General features: G+C 45.1%; 1 protein-coding gene across 4 annotated transcripts in view; it reads right to left on the minus strand.

The window, feature by feature from the left end:
- Positions 1–532: 532 nt before the first annotated feature.
- The window catches only part of Slc41a2 (solute carrier family 41 member 2), a 104,074-nt gene continuing 87,618 nt past the window's right edge, over positions 533–16,988 (minus strand). For all 4 annotated transcript variants that reach the window (XM_021174397.3, XM_029482529.2, XM_029482530.2 and 1 more), the window contains one exon: positions 533–3,443. In XM_021174397.3, the coding sequence (XP_021030056.1) occupies positions 3,258–3,443 (186 nt within the window). In that variant the 3' untranslated portion in view covers positions 533–3,257. The remainder of the gene's footprint in view (positions 3,444–16,988) is intronic.

Here is a 16,988-nt window from a genome sequence, read left to right on the forward strand (position 1 = left end):
GTGGGAATTAACCACTAGATTTGACACAATTACAGACTGTTGGTGACCCGGATGAGTGTGCTTTATAGAACTGGTGAGGACAGGTCACTGTCCCAAGGACAAGTGGTGACAGTTGTCAGCAGTACATGAAGCTGCCTGCGACTGAAGGCATTTGATGTAAGGCGGGACAGAGTGGGCATATGTCCTTCTCAGGCCATACTCCATGGTTCAGAGCTGAGGGGAGGGGAGAGAGGGGAGACAGAGTCAGAGACAGAGAGGAACAGAAGGCAGGATGTGAGCTATGTTTTGTGAGAGCCAGGCTCTGTCTGGGACGGACTGATACAGCACTCTGTGTCCAATGACGATGGAGGGAAGGCAGACGCTCTCACAGTGGAGCAGTGGGCTGCAGGAGTAGCTGTCATCAGAGCCCAGTTACCATGTTCCATGAACACAGGTCACTCACTTGGACCCTTCTGGGGGATTTCCAAACATGGTACCTGGTCTGTAGCTGACAGAGTAATTAAGAAAAAAAAACCACAATGGCACAAGAAAATGCTTCTCAATTTTTATTTTGATTTGGGTTTACAGAGATCCCAAGGTGCCAGAGCCCACTACTAGTGGGCAAACTATACTTCAGAAACAGGGAAGGTAGGCATACCCCACCACTGACAGACTTTTACAAGATGCATTTGGCTACATCACAGACAATCTCTGATGCAACGCTTCCTGACATCCCCAGAAGACACGCCCCTGTGTGTTTCTATCTTACTAGCTTCTAAGAAACTTTGTTTGGAAATGTCAAAATAAGTGGATGGTCAAGAATTAAAAAAATATGATCTTTTTTTGGCTGTGTGTATAATGTGCCTGGTAAGTTAGTGGAAAACCAGTTTTGGAAAGCAGGGTTTGTGTGGTATAAAAATATTGTTCATTTACCATTTTATGAATAAATAAAACTTACATACTTACACAGAGACTTTCAAAGGTCTGTAATTAACAGTGCATATCCCTTCACAATGCATTCAGTCCGAGTCTATTTCTGCCCACTACATGTGTCTTAGATATTTTGCTGTTCCGATAAAGCCTCCTGCTATCCTGCCTGACATAGTAGATCTAGGAAGAGGGCTGGCTCTTGGACGCCTGAAGAATCGAGGCATTGTTCTTTAGTCTAAAAGTCTTCATTATAAAATAAAAAATATTTTATAAGGTAAATATTCATATACAGTCTCTCTGACCTTAGGAACGGGGATAGTTCACAGTTGGTCCACACTAGGTGGAGATTTCCCTGTTGCCAATCTAAAAGACTAGTAACACTTGATTGGGCTTTTTCTCAGCTAACTAGGTAGACCCTTTGCACATCTGGGGGTGGGACACACTTGTGAAGAGTCTGCTCACTGCATAGCTGTGAAATCTTACAAATGTCACTCCTCTGTATTTCCAGGGCCCCCTTGATAAAACACAGACAGGAGTCTCCATTCAACCCACCTGCCAGGTGAGCCTGTCAGCCCCACACACGGTAACTCACACATCTTCCCGTGCTTAGGATTATGCCTAACTCTGTCAGCCAGGCTAACACTGGGGCTCACTCTGCATACTTTTTGTGAGTTAAAGAAAATGAATCCCAATAGGCTAAGGCAGGTGGATCTGAAGTTTAAGCCTAGCCTGGGCAAGACTCTGTCTCCAAAACAAAACAAAACAAAAACCAAAAGAATGTACAGCCAAATGCAAAACCCAAATTCACAAATGCTTTTATAATAAAATGAAAGGTAGTATTCATTAATTTTTAAATAAAATAATCTTTGCAACTAAATATTTATTCATCAACTTAAACTTTATGCTTATTTTGTCAGAATGGTCACTCTGTGACACTAACTCTCCAAAGGAGAGATCCTGTAATTCATTCCGTTCTATGCCTTAAACGTTTGATTATAAGGCAGGAGAATTGAACGAAGTTTAAAAATAAGCAAAAATATACAACTCTAAACCACAGCCTCCATAAAGATTTAGTGAGAAACTTCCTCAGTATATTTACAAGCTACCTGCTAGTTATTCACCAGCACAACCTAGCCATGACAATCAACGTCATGTGGAGTCCATGCCCTCAGCAGTTTAAATTATTAAATATTTAACGGCCTTGAACGATTGCACGGCAATTTTAAAGTGCTTACTACTGAATAGTCAGGGGTTAGGTGCTTACGTTCAGAAAGACATCTGAGGAGTACAGCCACGTACATGAGGCAGTCCCAGCAGATGGAGCCGTGATGCAGTGGATGCTGAGGTAAGCCGCCAACTTGGGACATCCAACCGGCAGGGCGCCTTAAAGGGCAACAGGACCACCTGCATGTCCCAGATCTTAGGTCTGCATTATATTAAATGGTACTTATTTTTTAAAAGAAATGACTTTGTCTCTGTCTTTCTCGGGGCTGTCCCTCACGCATGTGCACACGCACACGCACACGCACGCACTCCATCTTGGGCCCACAAACACAGCTCAGCACATCTTCTGCTTTAATCACGGTTTTCTAAATCTGATCAACCTTTTTCAACACAGGATGAGCGAGACAGCTCAGTGCTTTTAGCACCAGGAGGAGGGAGCCAAAGCAAGGGGGACTGCAAGTGAAAGGCCTGCAGGGACAACACAGCGAGCCCTGTCTCCACGAAAGGATAAACAAATCTACTAAAGGGTTAGTTGTTGAGAACTCGCAGAGCAGAGATGAACGTTGGCACGGGGCAGTTTTAGATATGGGTAAAAGTGAGCTGGTTGTTATGTTCAGTGGGAGGAGTATTGTGAGTTAAGTAACTGGTAACCTTAGCTCCCAGGGAAGAAGGCCTAATGAACACTTAGGGACGCTCAGCTGGCCCCCGTCACATCAGTCATGGCACTCTGTAGTGTGACACAGCTGTAAGACAGAGAAGGCTAACTCTCCCTTGCCTCTTACTGTGCATTATAACTTAATAATAAAGTCTATTTCTGCTAGGTCTGTGGTTTCAAAATTAACTCATTGTAAACATCCTAAATTCTTTCCTAATTAACTTTAGAATGTGAGCTTGTATCTATGTCTGTGTCAAATTATTTATTCTACAAAAAGCAGCACAAATACCATTCATTGTGGTTTCGGCACAAATTCCTTAAAAAGTACATTAAGGCCATTTACGGAGTCAGGGTGAACTGCAGACTACCCTGGCATAAGTTACAGGACAGATGAAGAGCTTTGGGGAGGGGCAGCAATGGCTGCCTATATCCTTCCCCTGTGTGACCCCACGACAGCTTCTAGGTCCCATTAGTCTCCAACGTCTCCATCTCGGTCTCCAATGAGCCAGAGAAAATGGAAGCTTAGGGCCAGCAGAGCAGTCCCAAGCAGATCGCCCAGCGCCGTGAGGTACGGGATGGAGAAACTGTCTGGGTCCTTTCCTTTTCTCCAGAAGCGATGGACCATCCAGTCGGCGATCCACAGCAGGGTGAACACCTGCAAGACATGACCAGAGATGATGCTTGCCGCCTGTATCTCCCAGCCCTTCAACTGCTTGTTTCTGGAAAGAACAGCTTGTGTCCAGTTCAAGAATCACACTCGCAAGAGGCAGCTAATTAATAGGAACACACTCTGTATAACACACATCTCATGGACTCCTGAGAAGCTCAACGGGCCCCACTTTTCACAGGCTGCACCTCCCTACACCTCACTGCTGGTGAACACATCTAAGACCAATCTCTGCCTTGCATTACAATAGGCCAACTGCTATCATTTTGGCTCTGACACCTTAACCCGAAAGGGGGTGGCTGTCCACAACAAAGGCAAGCTCCTAGGGGCACTTATGAGATACCCTGGACTCCTGTCAGAGACATCACACACCAAGCCCTGCTGCCCCTTGGGTGAGGCCAACACTTCCTTCCTGCTTCTCTGGCAAAGGCTGCCTTGGGATCAGCTACAACTAATTCAGACTGTTTTGAGTGTGGGGGAAACAGAGACTATTAGGATCCTGAATGTCTGTGTTGTAGACTTAGGAATCTGGCTTGTGATTCCAGCTTGTGGAACACCGAGAGGATTGCCATGAGCTCAAAACCAGCCTGAGTTCAAGGCCTGCTCTATGAAGATCTGTCTCAACACTGAAAGGTTTGGATTTGATTCTTAATTTGTTCTTTGGAAAGGTTTCTTATGAATCTGGGTGTCTATCACTTATTTGAAGGAAAAGGAACACAACAGAGCCTTAAAAGCTCAAAGTAGCAAAATGCCAGCACCCTGGACCAGTAGCCCAGCAGGCCTGACTCAGACCCCACAGGCTTTAGAGCCAGTCCCTGGAGCCAGCTGGTCTAAAAGCAAAGCCTCTGCTCCACGGGAGGCACTTACCTTGTATCTCCCCCAAACTCAGAAAATTGACCATACCAGCCACTGCTAGAAGCAGCCCTAGCCAGCAGCCAAATGCCTGGCCCACTCTGGCGGGCCTTGGGTCAGTGTGTGGCTCACTTGGTGGGAGAGTCTCCTTTGGCATTGTGTAGCCTTGGGATCAGAGGCTGTTGTGGCTCTACTACCCAGAGTCCATCTGTGCTGGTCTCAAAGGAATCAGGAAAACCTCCTCCTCAGCCCACCAACAACAGCAGCAATTTAACAGCCATGCAGGAGGTCCAATAGAGCCTCTCTGTTTCCAAACCCTTCCAAGCCTGTGCTCCTCTGACCCAGCCCGCCTTGTATCCATAGCTGCAGGTGTCTTGCACAGAAACCTGAGAGTCCCAGGAACTAAATCCCTGAGGAAATCCTGTGGCTACTGGGGTTGTTCCTTGGTCTCCCCTGCACTTGCCCTGAGGGACCTAAAGCTCACCCTCTCCACCTCCCATGCACACTAAGGCTGCAGCAGCGGCTGTCGCCAAAATACCACTGCGGCTAGACTGTGGAACCTGAAGAGGCCTCTGGACATTCACTTCCACCGCCGCAAGGTCATACAGTTCCTTCAGGCTGCAGTTAGACTGCGAAGGTGTTCGCTCGCAGCCATGCAGACATCAGTGAGAGGGAGAAAATGCATGAAGACGTGCTGTTGTGGTCTCTGGAACCAACCCCAAGTACCCAACCTGACTGACACCCCAGCTACACACGGCCTTTCCTACAGAAGGTCCTTCATGGGGTCAGGATTGACACACACACACACACCAGCCACCAACCAACATAAGACAGAGGAATGCGGAGGAAACATGAGCCACGAAGAACAACATAAGCAGAAAAGAGATCACAGCAGCATTCCTAAGACAACCTGGTAAGATGCAAGAGGCAGAGATCAGCAACATAAAGAAATGAAAAAACAAAACAAAACAATTTGGGACTTGAATGAAGACTTCAGAAAAGACAGAAAAGAGAACTAACGGGAACCCCTCAGAGTTGAAAATGTCAATCCATGAAAAGAAAAATAAAAGAGAATACTTCCACAATAAGCCAAAAACAAGCAGGGATTTTAGAATTAACCTAGTTAGACAGACAGACAGACAGACTACCTTTAAGACACATGAAAAACTTTCAGCAAACAAATGCCTGCATCATGGTAATTCTGGAAAGTAAAGAAAAGAAGGCAAGTGTTAAATCCCACACTGCAGATGGTGCCCCCGGTGGTGCCCCCGGGTGGCTCAGTGGGAACAGTGTTTGCCCCTGCTGGCCTGACTACCTGAATTCAACCCTTAGAACCCAGGGAAAGGTGGAAGGAGAAAGCCATGCTACAAAGCTGTCCTCTGACTTCCAGACACACACTGTGGCATGTGAGCACACACACACATAAAAAGCGAGGAACATCTTTTAGATGGCCAATGGGGACCTGAAGAGATTAAAAGGGAACGTTTTAAAACTCTAGCATACAATGGAAAGACGTCTGTTGGCTGAGTGATCGATGCGGACAGAAGTGACTCTGAAGAGAATAGGGCTAGCTCATTCTATGATACTACTGTAACATGCTAAGTGTATTTGCATAATTCTGGAGTTACATGTGATACACGTGTAATTTACTCATTCCTGGCATGATATAAAATGGATGAGAGTCCAGCCTAGAATCTAGCTTCCTCAACTGTGTGTCTCAGCCCTAAGTGGGTTATACAACTAAATATAGAGATCCCAAAAAACCTGGAGACAGGGAAAGGCTTCCAAATACAATGACAGAAAATTAATTCAAATCAAATGCATAAAGACTTCAAGGCATTTCTGTGTTCCATTATGTGTCAGGTGGCATCAGTGCAGCCTTGGTTCTGCACATAAGACACACGTACTGTGCACAGTGCAGGCTGTCTCTCCCTACGATGTCAGTGAATGTTGCTTCAAACACTTTAGCTCAAATTTGCAACTGTTGTATAACATTATGTCTGTGTGCATGTATGCGCGTGCGCGTGTGTGTGTGTCTGTGATTTTTTTCTTATTTTATGTGCAGTTCTCTGCTCTTATAGAAACACAATGTTTTAATATGGAAATAAAGACAATCTTTCGTATTGTTATTCCTCAACATTTAAATACCAAGTTATCTTTATACTGTATTATTATAATATTTGATCTTAAAAATTACTGTTTTGAGTTGCACACTTGAGTTCATTAATGTGTATGGGTGTGTGTGGGTGGGTGGGTGTGCTTGTGAGATGAATTTAGGTTGCAATTAGGACAGAATTTCTGAGATGGGTCTAAGCATATTTCTTCCACTTTGTACATATATTCAAAGTGGTATTTTGGCATTGATGTTTACAGAACCAAAATAGTGATCAATTCTGGGAGATATTGAAGACACTTGACATCCTGCAGAACCAAACAGTGAGCCAAGATTTCCTCGATTATACATGACCAAGCATGTCCATGTCATTGGTATGAGATGAGAACTGGCTTTTGTTTGTTTGTTTGTTTGTTTTTGTTTTTCGAGACAGGATTTCTCTGTATAGCCCTGGCTGTCCTGGAACTCACTCTGTAAACCAGGCTGGCCTCGAACTCAGAAATCCGCCTGCCTCTGCCTCCCAAGTGCAAGAACTGGCTTTTTAATAAGGCTAGTTATTGTGTATGCGCGTGCATGTTCATGCATGTTATGGGAGGTGGCACGTGCCACTGTGCACATGGAGGTCACAGTTTTGGAGAGCTGATGGTCTTCTTCTACCTTTATGAGGGTTCTGGGGAGCAAACTTGGGTTGTCAGGTTTCAAGACAAGCTCCTTTACCTGCTAAGGCATATTGCTGGCCCTTTCACCTATAGTTAATGGTAAAAAAATTTAAGTTTAACAAATAATTGTTTTAAAATAAATTTTGTTATGATCTATCTATTAATCTAAGTGTACTATGTATATACCCTTGTTTTATAGAGCCATATACCATGATCACATAACAATTTCTTAGGAGAAAAGAGATCACAAATGGAAACCGTGTATGAAGCCCTGGTCCAAAACAGACATCGGTAGTGACGCCTCATGACATCATCCACCTGTCACCTACATCTATAAATAAAGTTTTATCAGAACACAACTCCACACCACCCTTATTTTCTGTTGAGTCTGCTTCTGAGCCCTTGTTTTATTACCCCTAAGATTCACTTGGAAAAATCCCACCAGAGAGATTTAAATAGCTATGCAGTTGTCCCAGAGAGACAACCCACAGAGATTTAAGCATTTATTACCTTGTAATCTGGCAACTCACAGAAAAAGGTGTGCACCTATCCAGAAGAACATAGGACAAAAAGAAGATGGCTACTGTAGTGTGCAGGAGGCCGAGGCAAGAGAACCCTGAGTTCCAGGCCAGGCTGGACTTGTTCACATGCTACCACCTCTCAAAAAAGGGGCAAGGGGACAGGAACTGCCAGCCTTACCCCTACACCTCAACAGATATTCTAGGTAAAATGTAGATTAAAAAAAAAAAACTTCAGAAGAGAATATCTGATCTTGATTTGGGAGATGAATTTATAAATGAAACCTGTATTGAGTGAATAGTGTTAAGTCGCAGTGAATACTTCTGCAGTTCAATAAATGAAAACCTTGCCTCAGCTTGCATTCAACAGATGAAGAGTTAGTGGTCAGAATAGTCTGAGGGACTACTGAGAATTCCTACAGTTCACAAGAAGAACCCAGCAAGAGAGAAAAGAAACGCAAGAGCCAAGTAACAAGATGCTTGGACTCACTGACAAGGCACACAAATCATTTGGGCTCTTCCCACGAGGAGAGCATGAAATGGTGTTTTAACCTGTGTGCTCCATCCCATGCTCATGTCATGGGAAAAATAAAATGTAAACTGTAATGATAGCAAACATCGTCTTTTAGATGGTCTGTAATGGGACCACGTGTCACCCAAAGAGGTCCACCGTACATGAGCTGATGTAACTCCCAGACCATATTTATTTGGGCTACTATCCCTCATTGGCCCAGTAGAGAACTAAACAGACAGAGATTAAGAAAACAGCCCAAGATTGCCAGCTCAGAGCATCAGTGCTGGGCAAGGCAGGGCCACTGTTGACCACACACAGGGTGGCCCTGGGCTACCCAGTTCCATCTGAGTGTAAAATGTCTACAACACAAAAGAAGATGAATTTTTATCAAACATAAGGAGAAAGATAGGCATGGAAGATGCCCAGCGAACAGAAGGAGAAACTAAGCAATGAAAACCGTTGCCAAGGTGGCTGGGGAGGTCCTTGAAGAGGACAAAGAGGGAACACTGGAAGAAGAAAAAGGAATGGGAGCCGGAAGAGGAACAGGAGCGGGAGGAGGAGCAGGAGGAGGAGGGAGAAATGGGAAGGCAGGGATAAATCTAAAAAGAAAAAGAGGAAGAGATAAAAGCCAGTAGCTACTGGGTTGGAGTGAGCTTTCAGGTGGTCGAGGAGAGGTCCTGCCTGTGAAGTGTTTGTCTCCCAAGCATGAAGGCCTACATTCAATCCAGAACCCATGTTAAAGGCCAGGTGTGGTGTACACGCTCAGCATCACAGCCCTGGGGAGCAAAATAGGAAGATCTCTGGGGCTCCCTGACCACCCAGAGTCTATGTGGCCAGTCCTTAGCTAGCTCTAGGCCAGTGAGAGAGAGACCAAGTTTCAATACAGAGGGGTTGGGGTCAGGTAGGAGAATGACATCCAAGGTGGTCCTCAGGCCTCTGCACATATGCACACACAGATGCATTCACACAAACATGAATACGTACATGTAAACACATAGAACAAGAAAATGTAATAAAAAAAAATTTTTTTTGTTTTTTGTTTTTCGAGACAGGGTTTCTCTGTATAGCCCTGGCTGTCCTGGAACTCACTTTGTAGACCAGGCTGGCCTTGAACTCAGAAATCCGCCGGCCTCTGCCTCCTGAGTGCTAGGATTAAGGGTGTGCGCTACCACACCCAGCCATAATCAAAATTTTTATGTGTGCCCCTGATTTATTGGGGGAGATGTGTGTCATGGCACATGCACAGGGGTCAGAGGACAAGTTGGCTCCCAGAATCATGACAGGTTCCCAGGCTTGTGTGGTGAGCATCTTTAGGGCAAAGGTGACGGTAAGACAGGCTTTCCTGAGTGCCGGTACTTCAGAGAGTGTCTTAGTTTGTTGTATCAGTTCTACTGGACCAAAGAATGCTTAAGAGGCTTTAATTAATGCACATAATAAGAACAATCTTTAAAAATGAGTGTAATAGAAATTGAGAGTAGCTTGGCAGTGGTGATAACACACACCTTTGATCCCACAGCTGATGAGGCAGAGGCAGAGGCAGGCAGATCTCTGAGTTCAAGGCCAGCCTGGTCTACAGAGAGTTTTAAGATACCCATCGCCATGCAGAGAAAGCCTGTCTTGAAACACACACACACACACACACACACACACACACACACACACGAAGGAGGAGAAGGAGAAGAAGAAAAAGAAAGAAAAAATTTGAGGGTATTAATAGTGGTTTTGTGTTTATCAAAGGTTTTTTTTTTTCCCTGATAAGAAACAAACACCCAGCTTACAGGTTGAATAAGGCTCAGATTCATACAGACATAAAGCCCAACTTCCCTCAGCCCTGCCTCTCAGCAGAGAGGAACCCTCCATCAGTGGACACTGGCTTGCTCTCCTGGAAGACAACTGTCAGTACATGTCATATGCAGATCCCATGCAGAGGACAACAGTCTGTATGTGTCATATGCAGATCTCATGCAGAGGACAACTGTCTGTGTCATATGTAGATCCCATGTAGAAGTCAACTGTTTGTACATGTCATATGCAAATCCCATGCAGAGGACAATGGCCTGTACATGTCATATGCAGATCCAACACAGAGGACAATGGTCTGTATGCGTTATATGAAGATCCCATGCAGAAACAATGTTCTACTCTCTTCTCGTTCCCTGAAGCACCAGGATAGAGGTAGAAACTTTTCAGAGCTAAGGAATGGGGGCTTTTCTGCTCTGAGGTCCCTGGGTGTCCCCATAGGATCAAGAGCAAAACCTCAGGGTCCTTGTGGGAAGCCAGAGAAATTCTTCTCAGCACGTACTGAGAGGGAAGCAAGACCCCCTCACTGCATCATTCATGTTCTAAAAGCCAAGAGCTGGACATGACCTGAGAGAGAAGGGCGGCGCTCTCAGGCTAGACATGTGAACACGGGACAGAGTATACCATGAACGACAAAAGACAGGCCTGTATGACAGTGTGTCAGAAGCCTAAGGTTGAAGATAAACAGCTGCAACTCTGCAAAGCACAACATTTCAATAGCTCCCAAAGATTGAAAATATGACATATTCAGATATCAGCACAGGCAAAGCAAGGACAGATGACAGGTCAGGGCGCCGACAGCGCCAGTGCAGAATGGAGAGGGGGGTAGGATTGGTGTGTGGGTGGCACTTACATGTGTGCTTTTATTTCTCATTCTGAAATATCCACTTCAGGTAACTTCAGGGTTGCTGAAGCTGAGTGGTGGATATGTGGTTAGCTACGAGCTCTGAGGCAGTGGGTCCCCACTAACTGAAGAGGCACCCACCCTGAAGAGGCAGTGTGCATGTCTTGTAGACTCTTGAACATTCCAAGCACTATGTGAAGACAGTCTCGTGGCAGAGGCTCCACAGTGGTAACTGCTGCTGTCCACAGAAGATGCCCCCAAGTCTTCCTTGCCCTAACCTCTAAAATGAGCAACAGTCACCAACCCACAGGGCACAGCAGCACTGAACGAGATGCCATCTAAGGCTGCACCAGTGCCAAGGTCACAGTAATTGCTCCACAGCCTCCACCACCGTCGGCACCTACAGCTCGGACGTTGAATTGGAACAGAAGTGTGATCAGCGGTTTCTAGCACGGGTTTCTAACACCGGCGAGCGAGTGCTGTGACATTTCCTCCGTGCCTCGGTTCCTTAGAACCAGTGGACTTGCCTTTGCAGAGCGTTCTAGCTGTAAACCACACAGGGATTAGCCTCTGTCACACAAGGTCACACAAACTCAGTGACCTCTTCTCTGTGCTTTCTCTTCCAGGTTCTTATTCCATTTGCTCTGCACAACAGGCTGCAGAACCAAGTCAGCTTCTTCCATGATTTCTTTTTAAAGATGACTTTAAACAGGTTTACATTTTTAAAAAAAATTTTTTTTCAGGTAGGCAAAATTTATTAGTGCTTATTTCAGATCTCTGGGTATAAATTACAAAAATCGTGGTGAATATCAGAGCCTTGTTAATGTAATATGTTTTGCCTCAAAATGAAATCATTCACTAAGGAACAAGTGCTTTCCACAGCAGATACCAAACCAGGGGCACACCATGTTTCAACATCGCCTGCTCTTTATGAAATATGCATAACTTCTCTGGGTAAATATGCCTTCTAAAAGGCAACTTTGTAGCCCTGGCTAATTATGCAAGTTATAAATGCATTGCCTAGAATTTAAATAAATATGTGAGCACAGGAATACATATTTGCTTTGGCCGCTACTGCCTTTCTCTCTGCTCCTCCTTGGGGCTCGGATCAACATTCGCGTGCATTAGCATTCCTTTAGAGCTGCGGTTGCCAGCAGCCCTCTTGTACACTGTGTGAAGAGCGGTGACTGCTTAGGCAGAGGAACGCTTAGCGATATGACACAGATAAACCTCAGAAGTAGAAATGAGGACAGTCTTTGCTAACTCAGAGCTTTGCAAAGGTTGAATTCATGCCCTCTGGAGCCTCAGTCTTCAGGCTGAAAATTACCCGCTGATTAAACCATATATAAATATTAGATGATCTCTAGTATTTAAATGGCAGGGGGTAACTCAGGATTATCACTGGGCAGGAATTCAGTCTCCTCTGATATTTAGATAAGATGTCTTTCTGATCTGACATGTCTTGATGAGGTTTTATGTGAGTGCTGCTGAGGCATGACAGGACCGTGGTGGGCATTGTCATCTTTATCTGCAAAGGGGAAATTGAATGGAGAAAGGAAAGGCTATGTGACTTGTCTGTTCAGACAACCACCGAGAATAAAGTCTAACTGAGGCTGTGGAACTCCAAAGCCTACACTGCTCTCCCCATCCCAGGCTGGCTCTGTTGGACAGAGACTGAAAGCAGACAGGAAAAGAAAGATTTCTGCCTATAGATTAAATACATGGCAGGTCCAGGTCCAAGCCTTAAACAGACATTGCTCCAAATGAGCAATGAGACTTGACCAGAGCATTACAAACAACTCATTCATTGAGAACAACTTCAAATGCTTAGAGCTACTTTTGCAAAACAATGTCTTTTTGTTGTTGTTTTATTTTTGAGACAGGGTCTTTTTGTGTAGCCCTGACTAACCTGGAACTACTTCTGTAGACCAGGCTGTCTTTGAACTCACAGAGATCCTCCTGCCTCTGCCTTGTAAGTGCTGAGATTATAGGCATGGGCCGCCACCACCTAGCTAAAACAATGTTATTTAAAAGTACCACTGATCTGGCAGGAAATCTCAGAGGTCTCAGAGGGAGAGAGACAAGAGATGTGGAGGCTGCTGGCCCCTGAGGTATCGACAAGACCCAAAGCCCTTGGACAGGCTGCATCACTGAACACAAACCATACCCAGCCGTCTGCACGCCCTACCTCTCTGGTTTTAACAGCGTAGAGCCTAGAACAGAAAGTAGAAAAACACAAACGAACAGAAGATGCAAAGACTAAAAGGAACCACCCTGTGTAAGGCGTAAACACGTCCTTAGGGAAAGGTGGGAAATTGGTCTGACTACACACAGAGAAAAAAGGACCATCCCTCAGAAAATTCCCTAACTGCAAGTTAGGTCCTGAATCCAGCATCAGATAGCCATGTGGCCTTGGCTATCTTCAGGCGGTCCCTGCAGTGTCCCTGCAGTGCTGCTCTGGCATATACAATGGCAAAAAGGTGGAAAGTGAGGACCTTGTGACCTCCACACAAGCATCATGGCACCCATTCATTCACTCTCGATGACTTATTTATATGGTGGATGGAGAGGACTCTTGCAAGTACGTTCTCTGACACATATACACACACACACACTCACGCACGCACACACAACATATAAATACATAAATAAATGTAATTTTTAAAATTAAAGTTGGGATAGACTGTGATTTCTGGTATTTTCAGCTTTCTCTTCCTTCCTTCCCATCTTCACTGACTCCCTCTCCTCCCATCTGCTAAGGTGTAACAGTGGTTTCCAACACCCCCCTCCTATCTCAGACACTGCTGTGAGCATCAGTCAGACAAAGGTAGTAACAGATTATGCACGCGTCATCCCTTCGAAGAATCTGAGAGCAGAGGTCAAAAGTCAACAAGCCAGCCAGGCGCTCACGCGTGCAGCATTTAAGTGCATCTGACCTTTGTTCTCAGAGTATGCAGACACTTCCTAAGTTAAACAACCTAGGTAAACACCGTTTCACTCTTCACTGTTTGTTTAGCTTCAATGGGAGTACACAATGTCCTGAGTGCAATAATCGTCTTCAAGCCAGGCATGGTGGTCACGCCTGGCATCCCCCACCCTCACACTTCTGAGGAGGAAGCAGGAGGATCATGGGTTCAAGGTCATGATCAGCTATGCAGGCCAACCTTGGTGGCCTAAAACCACACCTCAAAACGACAACACAATCTTCAACATTCATGCCCTGTACAGATCTTTTAATGTCAGTATAGTTATTATTTTTTTCTATTATTTTCTTTTGTGTATTAAGTTTATACTTGAAATATCATGACTGTTCGACAATAAAAACACTACTAAAATATGCATGTATTTTGGAAAGAGGAAACATTTTCTTTCGTAGGGCTACAATTTACTGTGTGCATTTAAAACTTGATTTGGGGGACTCGGGGCATAGCCCAATGAGACAGCATGATTTACTGCACTGGAGGCCTAGAGTTCAAATCCCCAGCACAACGAGATTTAAAAAAAACCGAAAACCCTAATTTTGAAAAGTGACTCATAATATTAAAAAATTCTCAGGGAGTCCATGAGACAAAAGTGCACAAGAATCCAGAAGACCCACAATTAAACAACTCAGATTCAATAGTCACAGGGCAGAAATCAGCTAAAGGCTCAGAAAGAAAAAAAAAAAAAAGAGTGACTAGGGGCTCAAGAGATGGCTCAGTGGTTAAGAGCACTGGATGCTCTTTAAGGGGACCCAGGTTCAAGTCCCAGCACCCATATGGCAGCTCACAAGTGGCTGTACCTCTAGTTCAAGGGAATCTGACGCCCTCTTCAGGTCCTTGAGGGCATTGCATACACACGGCACACAGACATGTAGGAAAAAAAATACACGTGTGAAATAGAAAAATGAAAAGAAAACTTAAAAAGTAAAGAAATTCTCTAATATTCACACAAGGACATGATCTAACAGTGAAACACAACTCTCAGAAACAACTGCAGAGAAAAGCCCTATGAATAATATACTCAGTGTGGCTCCATTCAGAACACACCAGAGAGAGAGACCCAGAATCACACAGCCCAGCACAAGGAGAGGCACAGCCAGGAGGATCATAGCTAATAAAGAAAAATACAGGTATAGCGGTACACAGTGGCTCACTCCTGTGACCCCATATTCTAGAAGCTGAGGCAGGAGGATTACAAATTTAGACCCAGCTTGGACCACTTGGGTAGGCGCTTTCTCAGAAACAACACAACAGCAGTAACAACGTTAGGAACATTTCTGACACGAGGTGGGAAGGCTAAAAAGAAGCCTGTTTTCTTAGTGGCAAGGAGAGAGCACAAAGGACAGAACGGAAGATAACTCAGAAGTCGGGACACCAGAACACTGCTCCTGTGTTCACTGAAGGCCTCCCTCAGCAGCCGGAGGGAAGAGGAGGCTAGTTCTCTAGGAAGAGACACTAATTAATCTAGTCAGCATCCTGGAAATGGTAATGAGGCACTGGGGACAGCTCTGAGAAGGCAGAAGCTAGGAAGGCCTGGGGGCATCAGCTTGCATCTTGAGGCAGCTCAGACACGTGTCCCGGGGTCTGTGAATCTAACTGCTCACTGACCCAGGGTCTGTGGATCTGACTGCTGGTCTGAACGCCAGGGGTTTGGACAGGAACTATGGTGCCAAATGCATCTACTTTTTCCTTGGCTAGTGGAATATTTAAAATGGAACATACAACATGCTTCCACACTAACGAACTGCGACCTGCCTAAGGAGCTTGATGAGAATGAACACCAGGGCCCGTCTGAAACTAAGATCAAGATGAACCTTCAAAGGCTCAGAGAGGAGGTGCATAGGTGAGCTGAGCAGAGGAACAGTTAGGGACACCAATACACAAACACTGTCACACGGCTCAGATGTTAAAACATCTACGTCGCTGTAATGCCCTAGTCACTGGCACAAGGTTTTACTGTCCTTGTGGAGCATGTGCCTATGACGTCAGGAAACTCTTCAATTTGTTAAATGTGTGCATTTCTGATCTTCAACTGCTCTGTCACCGCTTTGCAAGAAGAGCCTTGTCAAATGTTTCACCTTTTACCAATACTAGATATATTCAGTGAATCTTTAAAAAATGTGATTATTTATGACTAACATGTAAGACACACTAGTAAGATGTCCAGAGAATTCTGAGACTAAGACACAGCTTTCAGTAAAATTAAAATCTCCATGACTAAATACTCAGTTTGCAAGTATGTATTAGCTGAGCTTGCAATGATGAATAAAGCAGTCCCTGGAAAGAGCCTGACCTGCCTACATCCCCCCTCTCCATCCACTGACTACATCCCCCATCTCCATCCACTGACTACATCTCCCCCTCTCCATCCACTGACTACATCTCCCCTTCTCCATCCACTGATTACATCTCCCCCTCTCCATCCACTGACTACATCTCCCCCTCTCCATCAACTGACTACATTTCCCCCTCTCCATCCACTAGCTACATCCCCCCCTCTCCATCCACTGACTACACCCCTTCCTCTACATCCACTGACTACATCCCCCTCTCTCCATCCACTGGCTACATCCCCTCTCCATCCACTGGCTACATGCCCCTCCATCTATCACTGTAAAAGTAGAGGGGACCTTAGCAGCACTGGCAAGACCTAACCCACAATAGGGGTAGCTTATTAACTGAAGGTTTTGTATAACTGCACAAAGCAGCTAGTCCCAGCCAAGACCACTGACACGAAGTTCTATGTCGTCTTCCTCTGTGCTCTCCTCTCTATAAACCCCAAGTCCTGATCAATTCCTGGTTCTGGCCTCTGCCTCAAGACTCAAGGTCCTCAGTGCCAGCCAGGAACTAGGGCAATCTTCCTATGGAGTTTTGCGCTGACCAAGGCTATACTCCCCCAGCTCGCTGACAGCCGTGCCTCACTGGGCCAGGGCTGGTGGTGCTGAGGCATTAAGGCATCAAGCTCCAGGAGGAACTGAACAGTTTGAAGCTGTCAACAACAACAAAAAAATTGGTTCTTTACTTTTGCAAACATACTAAATAAAACAGTTCAGGCCCTGAAGACATGATTTAATTTCCTTAGCCCAAATAATTACAGCTAATAAATAATAATTAAAAGATACTAAAGTGGGAGCTGGGAAGACTATTCAGCAGTTAAGAGAGTCTCTTCCAGAGGACACGGGTTTAATTCCCAGCACCCACTGCTCAGTTCATACCTGCCTGTAACTCTAGTCCCGTGATTTCTGACACCCT

The sequence above is a fragment of the Mus caroli genome, unplaced genomic scaffold (assembly GCF_978045245.1).
Source record: "Mus caroli unplaced genomic scaffold, Mus_caroli_1 scaffold_9, whole genome shotgun sequence".
Classification (NCBI taxonomy): domain Eukaryota; kingdom Metazoa; phylum Chordata; class Mammalia; order Rodentia; family Muridae; genus Mus; species Mus caroli.